At 37.6% G+C, this 20,937-nt stretch overlaps 1 protein-coding gene across 11 annotated transcripts in view; it reads left to right on the top strand.

Annotated features, from left to right (window-relative positions):
• Window positions 1–20,937, top strand: part of PPP4R1 (protein phosphatase 4 regulatory subunit 1) — a 72,037-nt gene that overhangs the window by 2,530 nt on the left and 48,570 nt on the right. For 4 of the 11 annotated variants that reach the window (XM_063641079.1, XM_063641090.1, XM_063641065.1 and 1 more), the window contains exon 3: window positions 722–844. The exons of 5 other annotated variants lie outside the window; for them this stretch is intronic. Coding sequence is in view for 4 of the 6 variants with exons in the window: in XM_063641065.1 (XP_063497135.1) it covers window positions 722–844 (123 nt within the window). In the remaining 2 variants the exon portion in view is untranslated. Of the gene's footprint in view, window positions 1–721; window positions 845–925; window positions 1,343–20,937 lie in introns of those variants that run through there. 2 more of the 11 variants (XM_063641067.1, XM_063641078.1) reach the window with 2 other exon arrangements.

The raw sequence follows: 20,937 nt of genomic DNA, 5'->3' as shown, positions 1-20,937 counted from the left end.
TATTATTTAAGGCAGCTGTTGATTTCAGATCTCTTGCCAGGTTAGGATTGGAGAAGTGGCCCTGATTATGTTACCTCGAGGAGGGCTTTTTATGTTCGACTTCGTAAATAGAAGATTCATTTATTCAGCAAGTATTTATGACTGGAGCAAAAACTTCTCACTCCTGAAGGATGAAATGCAGTGTCAGTTTCTTCCCTAGCCTCCAAGAAGCAAAGTGTAGAGGGGAAGGCATACCTGTGAAAAATTCAACCATGAGTTTCAAGAGTCTGCCCGGTACTGGGGATGGAGCTCTGAGAAGGATGGGCACAACCCATGCCCTCTAGTGGTTTACAAGCAGTTTTGAATCTATGTATACAGTACAGTATTACAGTTACCACTGGAGCCAGGCTGCTCTGTTCTTCTTAGCAGTGTCTTTTTGGGCAGACTTGGGCAACTCACTTAACCTCCCTGTGCCTCAGTTTTGTCGTTTGTAAGTAGGCATAAGAAATATTACCTACTTCATAGAGTTGTTCAGGGCTGTACATGAGTTAGTGCCTCTGAAGCACTTGGAACAATTCCTGGTAAACAGCGATGATTATGATTATGTTTGCTGTTATGAGAAAAGAGCAAGGGAAGCTTAAAAGAAGAGCAGAGAAGGAAACACTGATGTTGAACCTTACAGAATGAAGGTACTTAGAGATGCTGCCAATGCTTGCAACTAAATTTTTTTTTTTTTTTTGAGGTGGAGTTTCACTCTTGTTGCCCAGGCTGGAGTGCAATGGCGCGATCTCGGCTCACCGCAACCTCTGCCTCCCGGGTTCAAGTGATTCTCCTGCCTCAGCCTCCGGACTAACTGGGATTACAGGCATGTGCCACCACGCCTGGCTAATTTTCTACTTTTAGTAGAGACGGGGTTTCTCCATGTTGATCAGGCTGGTCTCGAACTCCCGACCTCAGATGATCCATCTGCCTTGGCCTCCCAAAGTGCTGGGATTACAGGCGTGAGCCACTGCGCCCAGCCGCAACTAACTTTTTAAAGATTCTGTTTCCTGTGCATTTTAATTTAGGATAAAACAGACATTGAAGGCACAACAGTTATTCGCATTTTCATAATTTGGTTGAAGGCTTTGTTAGAGTAATTGCTAATTTTTCTCAGTTACTAAAGTTTTTACAGGTGATACCTTTACCCAGAATATTCAGGAACAAAGGACTTTTGGACATATGGCCAGTTGAAGGACCACTTCCTATCTCTTGTGAAGGGAGAAAGAATGAGGAGGAACACTGAGCCATGGTGCCTCCTTAGAGAGCAAGATGGTTGGTAAAGGACTGAGAAAGCTGTCACATCCTGGAGAAGCTGGAGAAGGTAGAGGACCCGAAGGTAGAGGAATGGAGCTTGGGCTGCCCTTACAACACGGTTATCTCATGAGCCGGAGTTTCTCTGTCTATGGCAAAACTCCAGAGTATGGAGTCCAACCTCCAGAGGAGTTGTAAACAAGTCCTACTACTTCAGCCAAGCTAGGTGCAAGTTGGCCCTTGGGATGGGAAGAAATTATTTTCTGGTCAAGCTCTAGAATCTTGGTTGACCTTCCTAAATGCAGAACCTGGACTATGAGGGAAGAGACAGTAAGTTCTGTTGTGCAGATGATCTAGGAGAGGACCTAGCTGGAGTCTAGGACTTGAAAGAGGGGCATTGCCAGACATTGCTGAGTCTCAGATCTTTCGATTTGATTTCTTTTAAGCCCGTCTCTGTACAGAGGCATAGAGTCGGGGAAAAGGTTGGTCAAAGACTGACTTGACTGATAACCTTTGGAGGAAAAAAAAATCCTAATGAGGGAAAAATGGATGGTATTTTGTGTGTGTGTGTGTCTGTGTGTGTATACACACATAATTTCATTGGAGTTTCATTAGAACTTAAACTTTTATCAAGTAACTTATAAAGGTAAGTAAATGAAATCATTATCAGGTACTCTTAAATTGAGAAGAATAGGCTGGGTGCAGTGGCTCATGCCTGTAATCCCAGCACTTTGGGAGGCCGAGGTGGGCGGATTACGAGGTCAGGAGATCGAGACCATCCTGGCCAACTTGGTGAAATGTCTACTAAAATACAAAAAAAAATTAACTGGGCATGGTGGTGTGCACCTGTAGTTGCAGCTGCTTAGGAGGCTGAGGCAGGGGAGTTGCTTGAACCCAGGAGGTAGAGATTGCAGTGAGCCAAGATTGTGCCACTGCACTCCAGCCTGGCGACAGAGCAAGACTCCGTCTCAAAAAAAAAAAAAAAGTTTAGGAGAATAATGCAATAAAAACTATATGTATTTAAGTTTAAAAGTGATACTTTCAGTACTGTATCATGAAATACTTTGAATTTCAAACTGAAAGCAAACCAGTGACTCCATTTGAATATAGGTTATCTCAGCAGATTTCAGAGTTGGGTAAACCCTTTTTAACTTTTTATATTTAATTATGTTCCTTAAATAATGGGAGACAATACAAAATTGTAGATGTTTAGAAAAAATTATTTCAGGTTTCTGTTTTAGTTTCCAAAGATGCAATTTTGATTCACATTTTAGTTGGTAGATTCCTAAAATGAAATGAGACGAAGATACGATTAAGATTTGATGAGCTAATGCTTGTAAAAATAATTTCATTGAAGGAGTTTCATTAGAACTTAAACTTTTATCAAAGTAATATGTTGAAGAATGTTATTTTTAAAGAATGGCTATGTAACGCTTAGTTTACAGTGCCTTTCATACACAGGTTATTCTTCACAGCAGTCCTGTGATGTGTAGGCTATGGTATTCTAATACTAATAAGTAAGTTGACTAATGCCCAAAGGGACTAAAGAAACAAAACTCCTAAGTTTAGACGGAATTTTAAGCTAGGCCTTCTGATTCTAAATATCGTATTTGGAATATTTTCTTAAATGGCCCAGCTTAAAATACTGATCAACCCAAACTTGTACAGGCAATTTCTTTGAACTCATTCTTAAAGTACCTTTGAAAATTAATCTGGGATGCTGCATGTTGTTTAGTTTACACCTGGAGAATGATAAGAGAGGATGGAGCTTGGGTATAATACAGCTTATTTAGTTGTTAACTTTTATTTCAGCTGTAACTAAGTATGACGTTGAAAAGTTTTTGAAGCTATGTTATTGAGTATGCCATACAACAATTTTTTTTCATATTGAAGTTTTGGAATCCTTTTACATTATGCTGTTTTTCGGGTTTAAGGGCGGTGTTGAAGTAGAGTGAAGGATGGGTCCAGAACTAACTGAGGGTAACCGCCTAGACCACACTCTGTGCAGAATCTCCAGGCCCTCCTACCACGTTTCAAAACCAGTTCTGATAAGCTTAGAGTCCTTGCTGCTGGGGGAGGTGAAGAGCAAAATATTGGGGCTGTAGCCAGTAGTGGCCAGGGAATCATTCAGAAACCTTAGGAAGGTGCCCTTGAACATGAATGATATTTAGGAGTATTGTTAAATAGGGATTTGGGAGGGTGAGTCATGAGACCTGGCCTGTTTTGACTGCTGCCAACAAGCCTGGATGGAGAAATCTTTATTTAGAGATAATATCATTGATATCCTAGAAAAGAGTGCTTTTAAAATGGTTTCAGTGGTACCCACATGTGTGTAGGATCAATTAATGATACCTCTGCTAACAACTTCCCACATAAAATTGAAAGAGAGAGAGAGACAGACAGAGACAGAGACAGAGACAAACCCTTTTGTAAATATGCTTGGGCCGGTAGCTACACGATCCACTGCCCTCCACCCTCCAAAAAAATAAAAAACCAAGACACCTAAATGCATACTTTTTGTTTGTTCCTGCCTGTGAAAGATAAATAGACCTCAGGAGGTAAAGTTCAGAAGTCTGCCGCCACATTTGTTTGATCTCTGGTTTATTATTTCTGGTCCTTTTCCCTCAGTCTCCTCAAAACAATGAATGTATGTTTATTAAACTATTGTTACCTTGCCCCTATGTTTGTATTGTATCTTTTTTTTTATATTTTGGGTAAAAGAATTTGAAAGTTCCTAAATTTGAATTAAAGTTTTGTTGTTGTTTTTAAATTGGAGCCGAGAATAAACCTAACTTAGTGTTTTGGGCAGAAGTCTAGATGGCACACCTTTGGAATTTTGGCTGAGGAGGTATTCGCTCTAATTTGTATAAGAGGGTCTGGAACCTGCTCTGCTTTTAGCACAGATCTTTGAGCTGGTGACATCACCAGTGCTTCTTCCTCCACATTCATTTCTTAACTCTCCTAACTTTTAAGTCATCTTAGCTTCTTATCTCCCTAGACTAAGGAGCAAACTTAACTTACTTTCTGGCCTTATTGATATGAATGTGGTTGGTATTTGAGCATCTATCATGCAGTCATTCTGGAAGATACCTCAGTATAGTTTTGTGTAGGGGAAAGAACACTGGGCCTGGTAAGCCTTTAGACCTCAGTTAATATTCTGGCCCTGCCATTTATTCTCTTTATAATCTGAGCAAGTTAACTTTTTCTCAGCTTTCTATCTTTAAAATGTTAATGGATTTTTGGATCATCTCCAGTTTTTTGCTGTTAGAAATAAAGCTGCTATGAACATTCACACACAAGTCTCTGTGAATATATACATTCTTTCTCTCTCTTCTATTCTAGAAATAGAATAGCTGTTTAACTTTTTAAGAAACTGCCGGCCCGGCCCGGTGGCTTATGCCTGTAATCCCAGCACTTTGGGAGGCCGAGGCGGGCGGATCACCCGAGATCAGGAGTTCAAGACCAGCCTGGCCAACATGGTGAGATCCCGTCTCTATTAAAAATACAAAAAATTAGCTGGGCATGGTGGTGCACGCCTGTAATCCCAGCTACTCGGGAGGCTGAGGCAGGAGAATCACTTGAACCTGGGAGGCGGAGGTTGCAGTGAGCCGAGATTGCGTCATTGCACTCCAGCCTGGGCAACGAGCGAAACTCCATCTCAAAAAAAAAAAAAAAAAAAAAAAAAAGGAAAAACTGCCAAACTGTTTTCCAAAGTGGTTATATCATTTTTCATTCCCACCAAAAGTGTATGAGAGTTCCAGGTCCTCGTCATCATTGTCAACACTTAGTGTGAGCAGTCTTAATTTTAGCCACTCTGTTGAATGTATGATAGTATTAATTTGTGGCTTGAATTTGCATTAATGGCTAATTATGTTACTCTTTATGCGCTCATTTGCCATCTAACTATCTCCTTTGGTGAAGTGCCTTTTCACATCTTTTGCTTATCTTTTCATTGGGACATTTTCTTAATAAATTTTGAGAGTTCGTTATATATTACAGATACTTAAGACATATACAAAGGCAGATGGACCATCATGTCTCCACTACTCGGTTTTGACTTTCATTTATCCATGTTTCTGTTTTTGTTTTTTTTGAGACAGGGTCTGGCTCTGTTGCCCAGGCTGGAGTGCAGTGGCACTATCTTGGCTCACTGCAACGTCTGCTTCCCGGACTCAAGTAATCCTCCCACCTCAGCTTCCCGAGTAGCTGGGACCCCAGGCCTGCACCACCACGCCCGGCTAATTTTTTATTTTTGGTAGAGATGGGGTTTTGCCATGTTGTCTAGGCTGGCCTTGAACTCCTGAGCTCAAGCAGTCCACCTGCCTTGGCCTCCCAAAGTGCTGGAATTACAGGTGTGAGCCACTGCACCGAGCCTGATGTAGATCACTTTTATATTTAAATATTGAAATTCATTTTTGATAGAAATAACTCATTTATTCAATACTTCATTTATTTAAGAGTGGTGACAATTTGGACCTGAGTTAGTTCAAATTTTGTATTTGGATTACCTGTGGGAAAAAAGATTACTACCAAAGTAATTGCGTTAAGACTGCAAAGAAATTTTTACTCACTGAAGGGAACAAATATCTATAATATTTGGGAGATCCACAAATGTATATCAGAGCAAGTGCTTTATTATACTACCTTTGTATTAAATACTGCTTGTATACATAATCTTGGTAACTAACTTGAAACTAGATAAATATGCCACTACTGTATTATATAAATAGAAATACATTATACATGTGGTGTATATATGTAAATATAAATACATATATGAATATACATATAGTATACTTCAGCAAATTATTCTTGCCTTAAATTCAGTTGTGCTGTAGGACAATTTTGCGTTTCTAAGGATTTAGTAAGCTTTTAGTATTGATATTTGAAGGAAGGGTTTCTGATAAACATTATTTATATTATTGCAAAGTACAAAATTAAAGCTTGACATACCTGCTGCTTGAGACTATAAAGATTAAGTTGTGTGGTCCCTCAAATTTATGTTATTTATCTATTTCCATTAATTTTCTTTCTCCAAGTAGTGAATTCATTGGGTTTCTGCTACCTCACTAGATGAGGGGTTGAAAAGTTTTTGTAAAAGGCCAAATATTAAATAGTTTAGGTTTTGTGGACCATATGATCTTTGTTGCAGCTACTCAGATCTGCTATTGTAAGGTAAAAGCAGCCATGACAATATAGAAATGAATGAAAGTCAGTGTCATCCAATAAAATTTTATTTACGAAAACAAGGTGGGCCAGTTTGGCTCGCTGGCTGTAGTTGGCCAACCCCTTCACTGTGCTATAAAATCCAAGATCTGTAACATTTTTATTCTTGACTCATCACAGAGTGTTCAGCAATACATCTCATCAATACTTAATGTCGAATACGTATTGAATGAATCTTGATGTTTCAGGCCAAGCTAAATAAGACCTTAAACCTAATTTGGGGTCAAATAATGAAATTATTTTTAATTAAACTTGTTATTTTGAAAACTTTCAGACCTATACAAAAGCTGCACAGATATTGTAATGAATTCCCAACTCTTCACCTGAATTAAGCTATTAACATTTTGCCAGTTTGCTCGTTATTTCTCTGTACAATTAGGTACACACACACAATGTAATCTGTACATTAATCTTAATTTTTTGGTGTACCTTTGAAAATAGATTGTGGTCATTGGGACCTTTAGCCTGTGTCTCCTAAGAACAAGGGCACTTTTACAATCATAGTAATGAAATTTCGGAAATTTAACATTGCTACAATTCTGTTTGTTATCTAATATGTAGTAGATATTGAAATATTCCCAGTAATGTCCTTATGGCAACTGTCTTTTGCTGTAAGGACATTACAAACTCACTAGTTTGGAACAATTTCTCAGCCTTTACCGTTCATGATATTGACATTTTTGAAGAGTCCATTTGGTTTTATCTGTTTCCTCATGATTTGATTAAGGTTATGCTTTCTTTTTTTTTTTTTTTTTTTGGCAGGACTGCTACATAAGTGATAGTGTAGTTTTCTCAGTGCTTCAGATTAAGGAGCACTTGACAGCAGTGTCCATTACTGGTAGTGTGGAGGCGATGTCTATCAAATTGCTCCACTGTAAAGATTCTATTTTTCCTGTTGTAATTAGTAAGGAAATAATTTGACAATAGGGAAATACCCCATTTCCAAACATTTACCCATTTAGTGTTAGAATGTGTTGATGATTCTTGCCTAAATTAATTGCATTTACTAGCTGACATTCTGCTTTATAGAAGAGCCTGATCTTCCTCCCTATTCATTTGTTGGTATATTTATTTGTTAAAATATAATTTTAAAGCTCCAAATCTTTATAAGGTAACTCTCATTCTGTGGTGTATCTCATTGTCTTTCGTTTTCTAAAATGTAAAGATGGGAAACAAAATTTGGCCGATTTATTGTGGCCTGACCAGTATCTGGGGAAAAACTGAAGGGAAGGATAGACTATGAGCTTTTTTATGTTTTACGTAGGATTATTAGAGATTATGTAGGGAATAGAAGGGTGTTTTGATCAAAATTGATAAAATTTGATAAAAGGTTGTACAAATTAAAAAGTTCTCTTTGGTGTGATACTTCTCAAGGTATTAATATGCTAATGTGCTTGTGAATATCTTAGAGAAGGATAAAGTATGTTAAACTCGACTCATCAATTATCCCTATGGACTACATTTTCATTAACAAATATTAATGAATGTGCCTCCATGAGAAGCATTGGACTCTGTTTTTTAGATAATAAAAAGATTAGCAAGACAATCTTTAGGGAATTTGTATATGTTGGGGAGGGAGAGGAGAAGGGAAGGTAGGAGAATATGAAAAAAAGAAAAAAAACTTTGCAATTATTGGTGGAGTAAAAGCAAGGGCACCCAAGACGGCAGGGAATTAAAAGGAAGAACTCTTAATTAGAAAATAGAAAATGCCTCCTGGATGGTTTTAGTAATAGGTAAATTTAAGCTGAGATGAGGTTAGAGAGGACAGAAATGGAACAGATGAAACCACATAAGACAGAAAAGTAGTGGGGCATGTTGCAGCAAATTGACTCCACATGGGCTGTGTACAGAGGAGGAAACTAGGTTGGGGCCAGATCCTGGAGACCCTTGAATTAACAGCATGAGAAAGAAAGTTGTACCTTAATTCAGACTGCCTGGGAGGCTTATCATGGGGTGGAATGGTGGGGGTTGGGAGGGAGGGCGTGCAAGGGCGTGTATTGAACAGAGTGGGAAGATTGAAGTGCTGCTGATTATATAAACTGGATTCGAGCGAGGGGAGGCTGGGAGTAGATGGATCCAGGCAGTTATATTAATAACAGTCTAGGACCGTGGTCTTTAAACTTTATTACTGCATACCTACTAAAATAATTCTGAAAACTCTGTATCATGTATTTTAAAGTTGACATCCAAAATTTTCTCCATAAAATTTTACCATATTTGCAAAGGATATAATTTCTAATGTATTATAAATATCAGTGTTTTAAACATAGAGTTGTATCACTTTTTAAAATGGACTCTAAATACTATAGCACTTGGATACCCACTATTCATTTTTTAAAACTCACAAATACTCAGGCAAGACCGTAAGAGACAAATAAAACAAAAAAATTGTGAATAAATTCTTTAAATTGAGACTCTTGCATTTTTTTGTTTATCTCTTTTCATTTTCCACACAGAAATTTACCTTGGTGTATTTTCATGCTTGAGAGTTGATTGCCCAGTCACATTTCTTTGCACCAAAAATAGGTAAAGAGAAATTTAAATTTTATGTCAGGCAAGGTGGCTGACACCTGTAATCCCAGCACTTTGGGAGGTTGAAGCAGGAGGATCACTTGAGCCCAGGAGTTTGAGACCAACCCTGGCAACATAGACCACCAGCTCTACAAAAAATAAAAAAAATTACCTGGGCATGGTGGCACATGCACTTGTAGTCCCAACTAGGGAGGCTGAGTTGGGAGGACTGCGTGATCCTGGGAGGTCGAGGCTGCAATGATCCATGATCACATGAGACTCTCTCAAAAATTAAAAAATAAAAAATTTGAATTTCCTGTTAATATAAAACTTAGTTTTATTGAGTTTCCGTTATTAATACTTGGTTGATCAACCAGAATATATTACAAATTGAAAAAACCTAGTAAATAACATTTTATCAAAAAGACATCTCTTATTGAAATGTATGGGAATTTTACAAAATAATTATGCATTCATGGATAAACAGAAGTTATTGCTTAGAATGAGATAATACTTAACATCATTTCTACTTTTCATTTTAAGAGCTATAAGCACTGAGAAATTTTGTTGCATAAATAAGTCGATGGGAATGGAAATGGTTTTGTTGGCAGTGCCACTCATTTTCTTGAACTGCTTCCAACTTATGTGCAAAAAAATTACAAAAATTATTTTTAATGTGCTTTCAGTCTTTCAATATTTTTGAAATTTTGTTGAAATTTGTTGAAATATTTCAACAAAGGGTTGAAAACCATCTGACTTGTAAAAGTATTCATTACAGTATTTAGAGAATTGATCACTTAACATTTTCATCAATATTTCAAAAGGTTCCATTGTTCAGTGTGGAAGGTTTTTTTCTATCTTGGAGCAGTGCATCCTAGTAGCTTTGAGACAGCTTAGAGATAATGCCTTTCTCAGATTCAAGAATGTGAAGGGAAAAGCCTTGGATCCAAAACCCTCAGGCACATTTTTGGGATAGAAACCCCTGGAAGCTGGGGTCTGGAAAATCCCTTAGAGTTATCCAATCTGATAAAGTTGTAATTATTAAGCTATAAATCTTCATGTACCTTCATGGGGTTTGAATACCCCAGTTTGCTCTAGGCAAAATATATCAGAGTCTCTGAGTTAGAGTGTTGGGAACTTAAAAGGAGGGAATAGATACAGAATACTTTATAAAAGCAGAATTTATGGTTCTTAGGAACTGATTAGATATGGGGGCAAGAAAGAATAGTGTTTTAAACAACAAATGAAGACCTCGTGTTTGGTATCTGAAGTTGAGTGGGAAAAATGATGGTGATTGGAAAGTCATGAGGATGAGCTGATTTTATAAGAGTAGTTTGGACAGTTTAGTTTTCAGAATAAATATGACATGGAGGTGGAGATTTTACAATGTACTTGCAAATATGGCTCTGGGGATCAGGACAAGATGACTTCATGGGTCATCTGCACAATATGTGATAGCTGCAAATGACTGGGTTTACCAAGGAGGGGAAGAGGGTATATGTGTGATGTATATGTATAAGGACAAAAGTATAGGGAAAACTACTACATAAAAGAGAAGTAAGCAAGAATAGGCCAGAAGAGTAGAAAAATACTCAGGATTGTGCACTTCCAGAGACTTAAGATAATTTTAAGAAGATGATGTTGGGATGGCAGGTGTCAGCATTGTGAAAAGCTGTAGAGAAGTAAAACTAATTGGTCTGAGAAGGATTGCTGATCTTTGAGAAGAGTCACAGAGTGAAAGAGAAGACATTTTGTTTGTCTTGGTGAAGGCTGCCAAGGGGGAACTGTACCTTTAAGAAGTTTGATGAGAAAAAGCCATTTTAGGGAATAGCAAGCTTAGGTTCTAGATTCACCATAAAAGGAAAAACCCCATGTAGTGAGACTCGTCCTTAAATACCTTTCTATGGATCATAAAGTACAGTTTCCATGGCGACATTCACTTTCACCATTGTAACATTATTGTTTCTATGGTTGAGTCCTGGGTGAGATGGTTGGAGTTTAAGAGCCATGTTGTTGGAAAAATAGGTGTCTTCAGACCATAGCAGCATGGCTTTTTGAGAATCCTGTGGGGACTGAGACAAGCCGAGGGAATAGCACTTCTCCATCTCTCTCTCACACTCTGAAGCATGTGTATGCTCACTGAGTTGGATGGTATGGTGGTCAAGTGCACTATTCAGACTATTTCTTGCTTTTGTTCTCTTGGTTGCTGGCACTTCTCCCCCCCCCGCCCCCACCCCAACTTGGCAGAATAGAGTAAATGCATGTGTGATGATAATAAGGTAGGAATGGAAGTTGGGTTTTTTGAAGATGGTTTCAGGGACTTTTAATAAATAGAGATTTGGGACATCTTCCAAGGATTGTAAGATTTGATAAGAATTGCAGATTCAAGATTCTTATTGAATGACCGTGAAATTAGCTTGAATTTGTAGTATATTTGAGCATATTTAACAAGGAATAGAAAAGAGTCATACTTACAGTATTGATGCAGGTGGAGAATACAGTTGGTCTTCCACATTCAAGATTCCACACCTGGGGATTCAACCAACTGTGAGTTGAAATATTTTTAAAAATAGAAAACAGCAGAACAATTTAAAAAATACAAATAATACTGTATAACCAACTATTTACATAGCATTTACATTGTTAAGTAATCTAGAGATGGTTTAAGGTACAGAGGAACCTGTATATAGATTACATGCAAATACTACACCATCTTATATCAGGGCTTGAGCATCCCTGGATTTTGGTATTCATTGGGGGTTGGTCCTGGAACCAATTCCCTGCAAATACCGAGAGATGACTGTATTGTACTCTTGAGAAAGTTAGGGCTTCTGTGTATTCCTTCCTTCCCCCTCTTGCTCTTTGACAACTAAGACTGGTAGGATCATTGGAAGAGGAGTGCTAGGAAATGAAGCCTGAAGTTCTGTTAGAATGCTGTGTAAAAACAGGTCATCTCGCTTGGAAGTGATAACATGATCTTTGCTTCTTAATTAAAAAAAGATCTTAATAATTGATAATTTTAGTCAGATTTTTTTGTAGCATAGTTGAGTAAGTATACATGTTGCCTGGAGTTGTCTGTTTTTCCGAGATAACTGTTGAGTCAAGTTGTTGCTTGGAAAAATCTCAAATGTCATTCTGAATTACAGAGTAGTAATGTGATTTCTCTAGCCAGGTAAGATGATTTTGCAAAATGTATTAATGTTACTCTTTAAAAATCAGAAGGCAGAGTCAGTCGATTTTGGTTGGTCGTATTTCCCTACTCCTTTTGCCTTGCTTCTGTATCAACCTTATGCCCCATCTATACCAAATTACTTGTAATTTTGGAGACATGAAATAGTTTTCTTTGACTCCCTATCTTTGGAATTTTCTGCTTAGAATGCCCTCCTCCTCTGTCCTGCTTGGCAAATTCCAGTGTATTTTCCAAGAATCGGCTTGACTTCGAAGCCTTCTCTTATCAGGGTGAACTTAGAAGTATAATAGTTAACAGCATATTTTGTTGGTATACGGTCTTATACCATGTATCTTTTCTTAGTAGAGTGTGTATGTCTATATATGCACACACATACATACAACGTATACCCATATATGTACATACATGCACAATTTTTTTTCTAGTTTTTATAGTATATTCCTTGTTTGGTGCCTGACATTAGATAGTGTATGTGCTGTCTTATTTATATTAAGACTACTGATTGGTTGAATGAAAACTGTTAAAAACACATGGTTTCCCTACTTACTGGTTACATGAAATGAATGAAAACAAAAACAGTTGGAAACCACACACAGATATTCTGTATCTAGAAACAAACTGAAATGCAAAGTGGGAGGGAACATTTGCTTATTTGCCTAACACTGTTACAGACATTATCACTGTGTCTTAAAAGTCTTAACCATTATTTTATAGATGAATATAATAAGTGACAAAATGGGATTTGAATCCGGATCTCTCTTACCTTAAAAATCTTCTGTTCTTTTCACGCAATTTTGCTATGACTATGTACAATTTTATGGTGGGCCCGCCTTTTTTTTTTTTTTTTGAGACAGTGTCTCGGTATGTCACCCAGGTTGGAGTGCAGTGGCGTGATTTCGGCTCACTGCAACTTCCTCCTCCTGGTTTGAAGCGATTCTCCTGTTTTAGCCCAGCTAATTTTTGTATTTTTAGAAGAGATGGGATTTCACCATGTCAGCCAGGCTGGTGTCAAACTTCTGACCTCAGATGATCAGCCCACCTTGGCCTCCTGAAGTGCTGGGATTACAGGCATGAGTCACCGCACATGGCCAAAGGAAAGGTGCAACTTTTTTTTTTTTTTTTTTTGACAGAGTCTTGCTGTGTCACCCATGCTGGAGTGCAGTGGCGCAATCTCGGCTCACTGCAAGCTCTGCCTCCCGGGTTCATGCCATTTTCCTGCCTCAGCCTCCGAGTAGCTGGGACTACAGGCACCCACCACCACGCCCGGCTAATTTTTTTTTGTATTTTTTAGTCACCGTGTTAGCCAGGATGGTCTCAATCTCCTGACCTCGTGATCCGCCTGCCTTGGCCTCCCAAAGTGCTGGGAATTACAGGCATGAGCCACCGCGCCTGGCCGCAACTTTTAAACTATTACGTTTTAAGCACTTTTTCTTAAATTAAAAAAAGCGAAAAATTGGAATTTCTCTTCTGCTACTTTGGATTTCTATGTTAGATTCAGGAAACTGCAAGTAGTATATAGAGAGGATACTTCTGGAACTATGACAATTGTTTTGTGCTGTTACATAATCTCACATCTATACAAAAAGACAGTTCTATAGGTAACAAGGATTAATGTTGTTGTTTTGTTGTTTCTTTCCCTTGTCATCTTCCTTCCTGATGTTCTCTTTATTTGTATTGTAACATTGATTCCTTTCATGATTTGGAACTAGAAGGTTATATTGAGCCTAGTTTATGTTTAGCAGCAGTTTTCAAAGGGTCTTAGAGATAAGATGAACTAAAGCTTTAAGTATAGGGCCTTAGTTTATATCCTAGGTTTCTCTTCCTATTAAGAATTCTATTCTTTTGGCTGTGCGCGGTGGCTCACGCAGGTAATCTCAGCACTTTGGGAGGCCAAGGCGGGCGGATCACTTGAGGCCAGGAGTTCAAGACCAACGTGGGCAACATGGTGAAACCCCGTCTCTTCTAAAAATACAAAAATTAGCCAGGTGTTGTGGCGCCTGCCTGTAATTCCAGATGCCCAAGAGGCTGAGGCATGAGAATTGCTTGAACCTGGGAGGTGGAGGTTGCAGTGAGCTGAGATTGTGCCACTGCACTCCAGCCTGGGCAACAGAGCAAGACTCTGTCTCAAAAAACAAAACAAAACAAAAAAAGCTATTCTTTTAGGATTCTATTCTGTTCTGTTAAGATTCACCAAAAACCCAATTTTCAATTAAAAGATGTGCCACATAACTTTTTCATGGAATCTTTTACTTTATAATTAAATATTAGGTTTTGCAAAATGAAAAATACCTATTTAATTATTTATTGGAAATCTGTCTTGAGCTTACGAGTGATCTTCCCTTTAACTTTTTATCCTGGCTCCCCTTCAGCTAGCAATGACACCTATTTAAGACAGTAAGTTTATAGGGAAGAAGGGAGTATTGGTATTTTGGGAGAACAGATATAATTAGAAAAAGCATTTCAGAGTGGTCACTGTTAATATATGCTTTTTAAAAAAACGATTTATTTATTTATTTTGGAGACAGAGTCTCACTCTGTCACCCAGGCTGGAGTGCAGCAGTGCCATCTTGGCTCAACTGCAACCTCTACTTCCCAGATTCAAGTGATTCTTGTGATTCAGCCTCCCAAGTAGCTGGAATTTCAGGCATGCACCACCATGCCTAATTTTTTTGTATTAGTAGAGACGGGGTTTTACCATGTTGGCCAGGCTGGTCTCGAACTCCTAACCTCTAAGTGATCTACCTGCCTCAGCCTCCCACAGTGCTGGGATTACAGGCATGAGCCACTGTGCCCGGCCAGTATACGCTTTTTTTTTTTTTCCCCAAAAAAAAAAAAAAAAAAAACAACAGTAACAATAACAACCTGGTTTGAACACTGTATTATTTGCTTTTTGGTCATTTAAAAAATTCAAATAACATTAAAAGGTGATGTATGGTTTTTTTACTTCATCAGTGAAAGAGGCTGGATTTTAAAAGCCATGAAACAGTATAGGGCTATTGCTGCTATTACAGTGTTCAAGAATCTGTAAACTTTAGTTATGCAGAGCTACATAAGAATTCAAGAGTCTTGAAATACTAATGTCTCCATTTCTAGTAATACTCCTTGTCTTTGATCTGTTTTGTCTCATAATAATATAGCTACTCCAGCATTTTTTCTTTTTTCTTTTTTTGAGACAGTCTCACTCTGTCACCCAGGCTGGAGTGCAGTGGAGCTATCTCAGCTTACTGAAACGTCTGCCTCCCGTACTCAAGTGATCCCCCCACCTCAGGCTCCCAAGTAGCAGAGACCACAGGTGTGCACCACCACCCCCAGCTAATATTTTTGTATCTTTTATAGAGATGGGGTTTCACCATGTTGCCCAGGCTGCTCTTGTCTCAAACTCCTGAGCTCCAGCAGTCCACCTACCTCAGCCTCCCAAAGTGCTGGGATTATCGGCGTGAGCCACCACACCCAGCCTCCAGCTTTCTTATGCTTGCTATTTTGTGTTATATCTTTTTGAAAAACTATTTTCAACCTAATGGTTGAAATTTTGTCTTTAAAAATGTATCCCTCCGATAGTCTGATAATCTTTGCCTTTTAAATGAAATATTTTAGTCCATTTATATTTAATGTAATTATTGATCTAGTTGCATTTAGGTCTGTGGTTCTGCTATTTATTTTCTGTTTGACTTATGATTTTTTCCTCTGTTACTCCTTTCCAGACTTTATTTTGGGTTAGCTGAATATTTTTTAGTACTCAGTTTTAGTTTCTCCATTATCTTTCCAGCTGTACCTTCTAGTGTGTTTCAGAGATTACTCCTAGGATTGTAATTTTTTTTTTTTTTTTGGGAAATAGAAGTGAACGTTTGTCCCCAGTGTCTGTACCAGAGTGGAACACTCCGTTTGTATGGAAGTGATTATCAATCATGATAGAGTGGTAGTAAAACATTTGAAGCAGAGTATGATTTTGTTACCTTCTAGGAGTATGCTTCTTAAGTATGGTTGTTTAACAGTCTGCATTTAAATTAGTGGGATTATTTATTTAAAAATAAATGCTCCTGAGCCTTAACTCCAGACTAACATAATCAGTATCTGAGTGTGGGATCTAGGTATCTGCATTTTAGGTAAGTGCTCCGAGCTTGTCTTGAACATAATTATGTTTGACAGTCACAGCTGTAGGAGTTTTTTTCCACTGCCCTCTGCTTTTTATGGGCCAGAATCAATTTTATTGTTTATCTTTAAGATTAACAAGTATGAGACTGATGAAACAGTTTGGTCATAGTCATAGAATTCTACAGCCTTTTATAAAGGTGCTTCAAGGTTATGCTAGCTTAACAGTCTTATAAAGGAGAAAACTGAGGCCGGATGAGAGTGGCTGAGTGGCTTTTACAGCTCTGATTTATAATTAATAAGGTATTTTGCTATGAATTATAGACCAGAATAAGCTGCACTGTATACTTATGTTCATGGTTAGGTGTTGTTTGTAATCCAATTTGACAGACTCTGCCTTTAGTTGGGCTATTTAGACCATTTGCAGTTAATGTAGTTACTGATATGGTTGTGTTTAAATCTCTTTATCTTGTTGTTTCTCATTTGTTGTCCCATCTCTTCCTTGATCCCTTTATTCTCTTTTTCTGCCTCCTTTTAGATTACTTATGGGGTGTACTGGCTTAGCAGTTGTATGTCTTTGGTGTATGTGTGTTTCTTTTTAAATAATGATTGCTTTAGAGTTTATAATTAATATGCATTTTTACCTTTCCACAGTCTAACTTCAAGTAATATGTATCTCTTCACACACAGCGTAAGAGCTTTATAACAGTATACTTTACCCTTTTCCTGCCTTTGTGCTATTATAGTCATACATTATACTTCTACATATGTTGTGAACCCCACAATATATATTTATCCATTTATTTTTTAGTACATATTTTTATTTAAGCAGTTATCTTAGAGATTTGAAAAATAAGAAATTTTTTATCACATATTAACCTTTTCTTCTTTTCTTTCTTTTTTTTTCTGGAGACAGGGTCTTGCTTTGTCCTCCAGACTGGAGTGCAGTGGTGCCATCTCAGGTCACTGCAGCTTTGACCTCCCAGGTTCAAGCAGTCTTCCTGCCTCAGCCCCTTAAGTAGCTGGGACTACAGGTGCACGCCACCATGCCCAGCTAATTTTTGTATTTTTTTTAGAGGCAAGGTTTTACCATGTTGCCCAGGCTGATGTTGAACTCCTGAGCTCCAGTGATCCATCTGCCTCGGCCTCTCAAACTGAAAAGATTACAGGCGTGAGCCACTGTGCCCGGCCACATATTAATTGTTTCTGATGCCCTTTATTCTTTTGTATAGATCCAGATTCTCATCTGGTGTAATTTTCCTTTTGCTTGAATGATTTGCTTCATTATTTCCTATAGTGTATGTCTGCTGATGATGATGTCAGTTTTTGTATGGCTGAAAAAATCTTTATTTCAGCTTCATATTTGAAAGATTTCTGTTTCTTAGGTATGGAGTTGTAGGTATTTTTCTTTATGTACTTGAAAGACGTTACTGTCTTCTGGCTTGTATTTTAGATGGAAAAGTCTGCTATCATTCTTTTGTTTTTCTGTATGTAACATGAGTTTTTCTCCGGCTGCCTAAAAGTTCTTATCACTAGCTTTAAGCAATTTGATTATATTGTGCCTTGGTATACTTTTCTTCATGTTTTTTGCTCATGGGTTTCATTGAACCCCTTGAATCTGTCTGTAGATTGATAGTTTTTATCAAATTTGGGAAAATTTTGTCCAGTATTTCTTCAAATATATTTTATATCTCCCATTCTTCTTTGGGGACCATTTGCACATATATTTAGATGCTTGGAGTTTTCCTACAATTGATTGATGCTTAATTCTCTTCCTCCTCCATATTTTTTCTGTTTCATTTAGGATATTTTTCTTACGCTTTTTCTTAAAGGTAACACTTTTTTTTCCTCTATAATGTTTAATCTGCTCTTGATCCCATCCCGTGTATTTTTTGTATCTTTTTTTCATCTCTAAAAGATCAATTTAGGTCTTTCATATCATCTTCCATCTCTCTTCTTAATGTGCTCTTTTTTTCTGCCTTCTTAAATGTATGGAATATAGTTAAAATAACTTTCAATGTTCTTATCTACTAATTCTATATTTTTTGTCCTGGGTCTGTTTCTGTTGTAGAATTTTTTGCCTCATGGTTTGTATTTTCCAGCCTTTTGTGTGCCTAGTAATTTTTTATTGGATGCTAGACATTGTAGAGTTTACCTTGTTGAGTGCTAGCTATTTTTATATTCATTTACATACTGGAGTTTTGTTCTGTGACACAGTTTCTTGGAGATAGTTTGTTTCTTTTAAAGCCTGTTAAGCTTTGTTAGGCAAAACCAGGAGAATTATTTGCCACTTCTTAGGCGTTTTGCCTCATTTATTTTAGAATTTTTAAAATTTTTGTTGTTGGAGACATAAACTAGTCCTTGTCCTTTGTGATAATCGAGGATTCGTTCACTTGATCATTTCGGGTAATTATTTTTCCCAGAATACTGAGTAGTTTCCTCACACACATAAACTGTTTCAATACTCACCTAAAGACTCAAAGGGACCTTCTGCAGCTTTCTGAAGTTCTTTCTCTGTGAAGGTCCCTCCTCTCTGATACTCTTCCTCTGCCAATTCTAGCTGCCTTGGCCTCCCTGAATTCTCAACTCTGTCTCCTCAACTCGAGGAGTCTGCTGGGATTATATTTGGACCCTCCTAGTGCTCTGGAAATTATTTCCAGGAAGTTAGCTGGAGGAATATAGGGCTCATTTCATTTGTCCTGTCTTTCTCAGAGATCACTGTCCAGTACTGTCTTTTGTCCAGTGTCTGAAACCATGGCTTCATATGTTTTATCTTTTTTTTAAGAGATGGGGGTCTCACTGTGTTTCTCAGGGGCTAGAGTGCAGTGGCTATTCACAAATGCAGTTATAGAAGAATACAGCCTCGACCTCCCATGCTCAAGCAGTCCTCCTGCTTCAGCCTCCTAAGTAGCTGGGACTACAGACACTATCAGCATGCCTGGCTCTGTCATTTTATTTATTTATTTATTTACCATTTAAGGTGTGAGGGTTAAGCTGATTCCTGTTAACCCATCCTTTGTCAAAAGTGGAAGATCATGTTTAAGTATTCTTTAAGTACAGAAGTTATTTTTATTTTAACAAAAGGAACTGTTGTGGTCTCTTTTTGATAATGTTCTATTGGGAGTAAAAATGTTACCTGTTTAGTCAGTTCTGTAAGATGGGCCCATGGTATATGCACATTTACTTTAAAAACAAGCATTTAAAAATGCCCTAATAGCAATAACAGTTCATCAGGAAATGATGAATCTTTTCTGTCTCTCATTTAGCAACATTTGGGAGGAGTTTCTTAGGTGGTTTTCTTTTTCTGTTCTAAGAAAAGAGCTAAAGGAGCAAAGCCAAAATCTCATTGTGAGTGATGAACAGATTTATTTGTTTCAAAAATACTTAAATGCTTACTTTGTGCCTGGAAATATCCTGGAGATGAAGCAGTGTATGGGATATAAATTTCTGTCCTCATGGAGCCAATAACTTACTCTAGAGAGACCGACAATAAGTAAAACAACTAATACATACCAGATGTTGACAGGCACTATTGAGAAAGTAAATCAAGTAATGCAGGGGATAGAATAGAAGTGCCAGGAAATCATAATAAAAATTTCTTGGAAAGCTCTTAGGGCTTTGGGAAAGGCCCTGATTTAGCTCTGGATCCCATCCTTTCCAACCTCATGGTGTTTCTGTCGGTAATATTTTCTTATTGCTAAAACTTCAATTTATATTTGTTTGTTGACTGTTTACTTTCATTATATAACCATATGTAAATCTTTGTCTTCTGTTAAACATTAGGAACAAAACAAAATAAATAATCTTTATTTTGCTTGAATGCCCTGGCTAGTAATCTAATCCAGTTTACTATATCACAACCACAGTTCTGGAAAGTATATTTTGTATTCATTGTCTTCACTTTATTATATTTTCCTTTACCTCTTCAGTCAGGTTTGGCTTCTCAGCTTTCATACAATGGAAAATCGCCCTTGTCACATAGCATGGCACAAAAGTACCAAATTCAGTGGGCACCTTTCAGTTCTTCTTTGACTCCTTTGGTAGTAGATGCTGTTTAATCAATACCTTCACTCATTGCTTGGTTCCTTTGAAATAATTACCTTTTGGTTAGTTTTTAGCCATTCGTTCTTGGTCTTCTCTTCCTTCTCCTGCAGCTTGAGTGGGTGTCTGGCCTTCTAGTTTGTATTAATACATACTTTTATTACAATGATCATTTTAAAGTAGATTGTTTTCTGTAGAATATTAGCTCTTTGAAGGCAGAAACGTTAGTATTTTCATTGTTGCTTCCCCAGCATCTACCATAGTACTTGGCACAAATGTATTTAATAAATATTTGTTTAATGCATATAGATATACTAATGTTTTTAGCTTTCCTCTATTAAGTGAAGTTAGATACCAGTTTCATTAGCTTTATCTTCTACATTGCAGGATTAACTATATCGGTACTTGACTTTTTGTGTGCCTATTCACAAGTTGTTAGTGTCTTGATTGAACATGTTCTCAAGACTGATCACTGTTTCTTGCATACTGAGTTTCTGTAGCCTCTGACCTTTGTGCTTTTAGAGCCAAGTAGAACTTTGTGCTTATAGAGCCAAGTAGAACATATCTGTAGAAAAAGGAGAGGAGGTATCTTTTAGTTATTTGTGGCT

Source organism: Symphalangus syndactylus, chromosome 1, assembly GCF_028878055.3.
Source record: "Symphalangus syndactylus isolate Jambi chromosome 1, NHGRI_mSymSyn1-v2.1_pri, whole genome shotgun sequence".
Classification (NCBI taxonomy): Eukaryota; Metazoa; Chordata; class Mammalia; order Primates; family Hylobatidae; genus Symphalangus; species Symphalangus syndactylus.
Note: the sequence above shows the minus strand (reverse complement) of the source record. Positions and strands in the feature narration are given on the sequence as shown.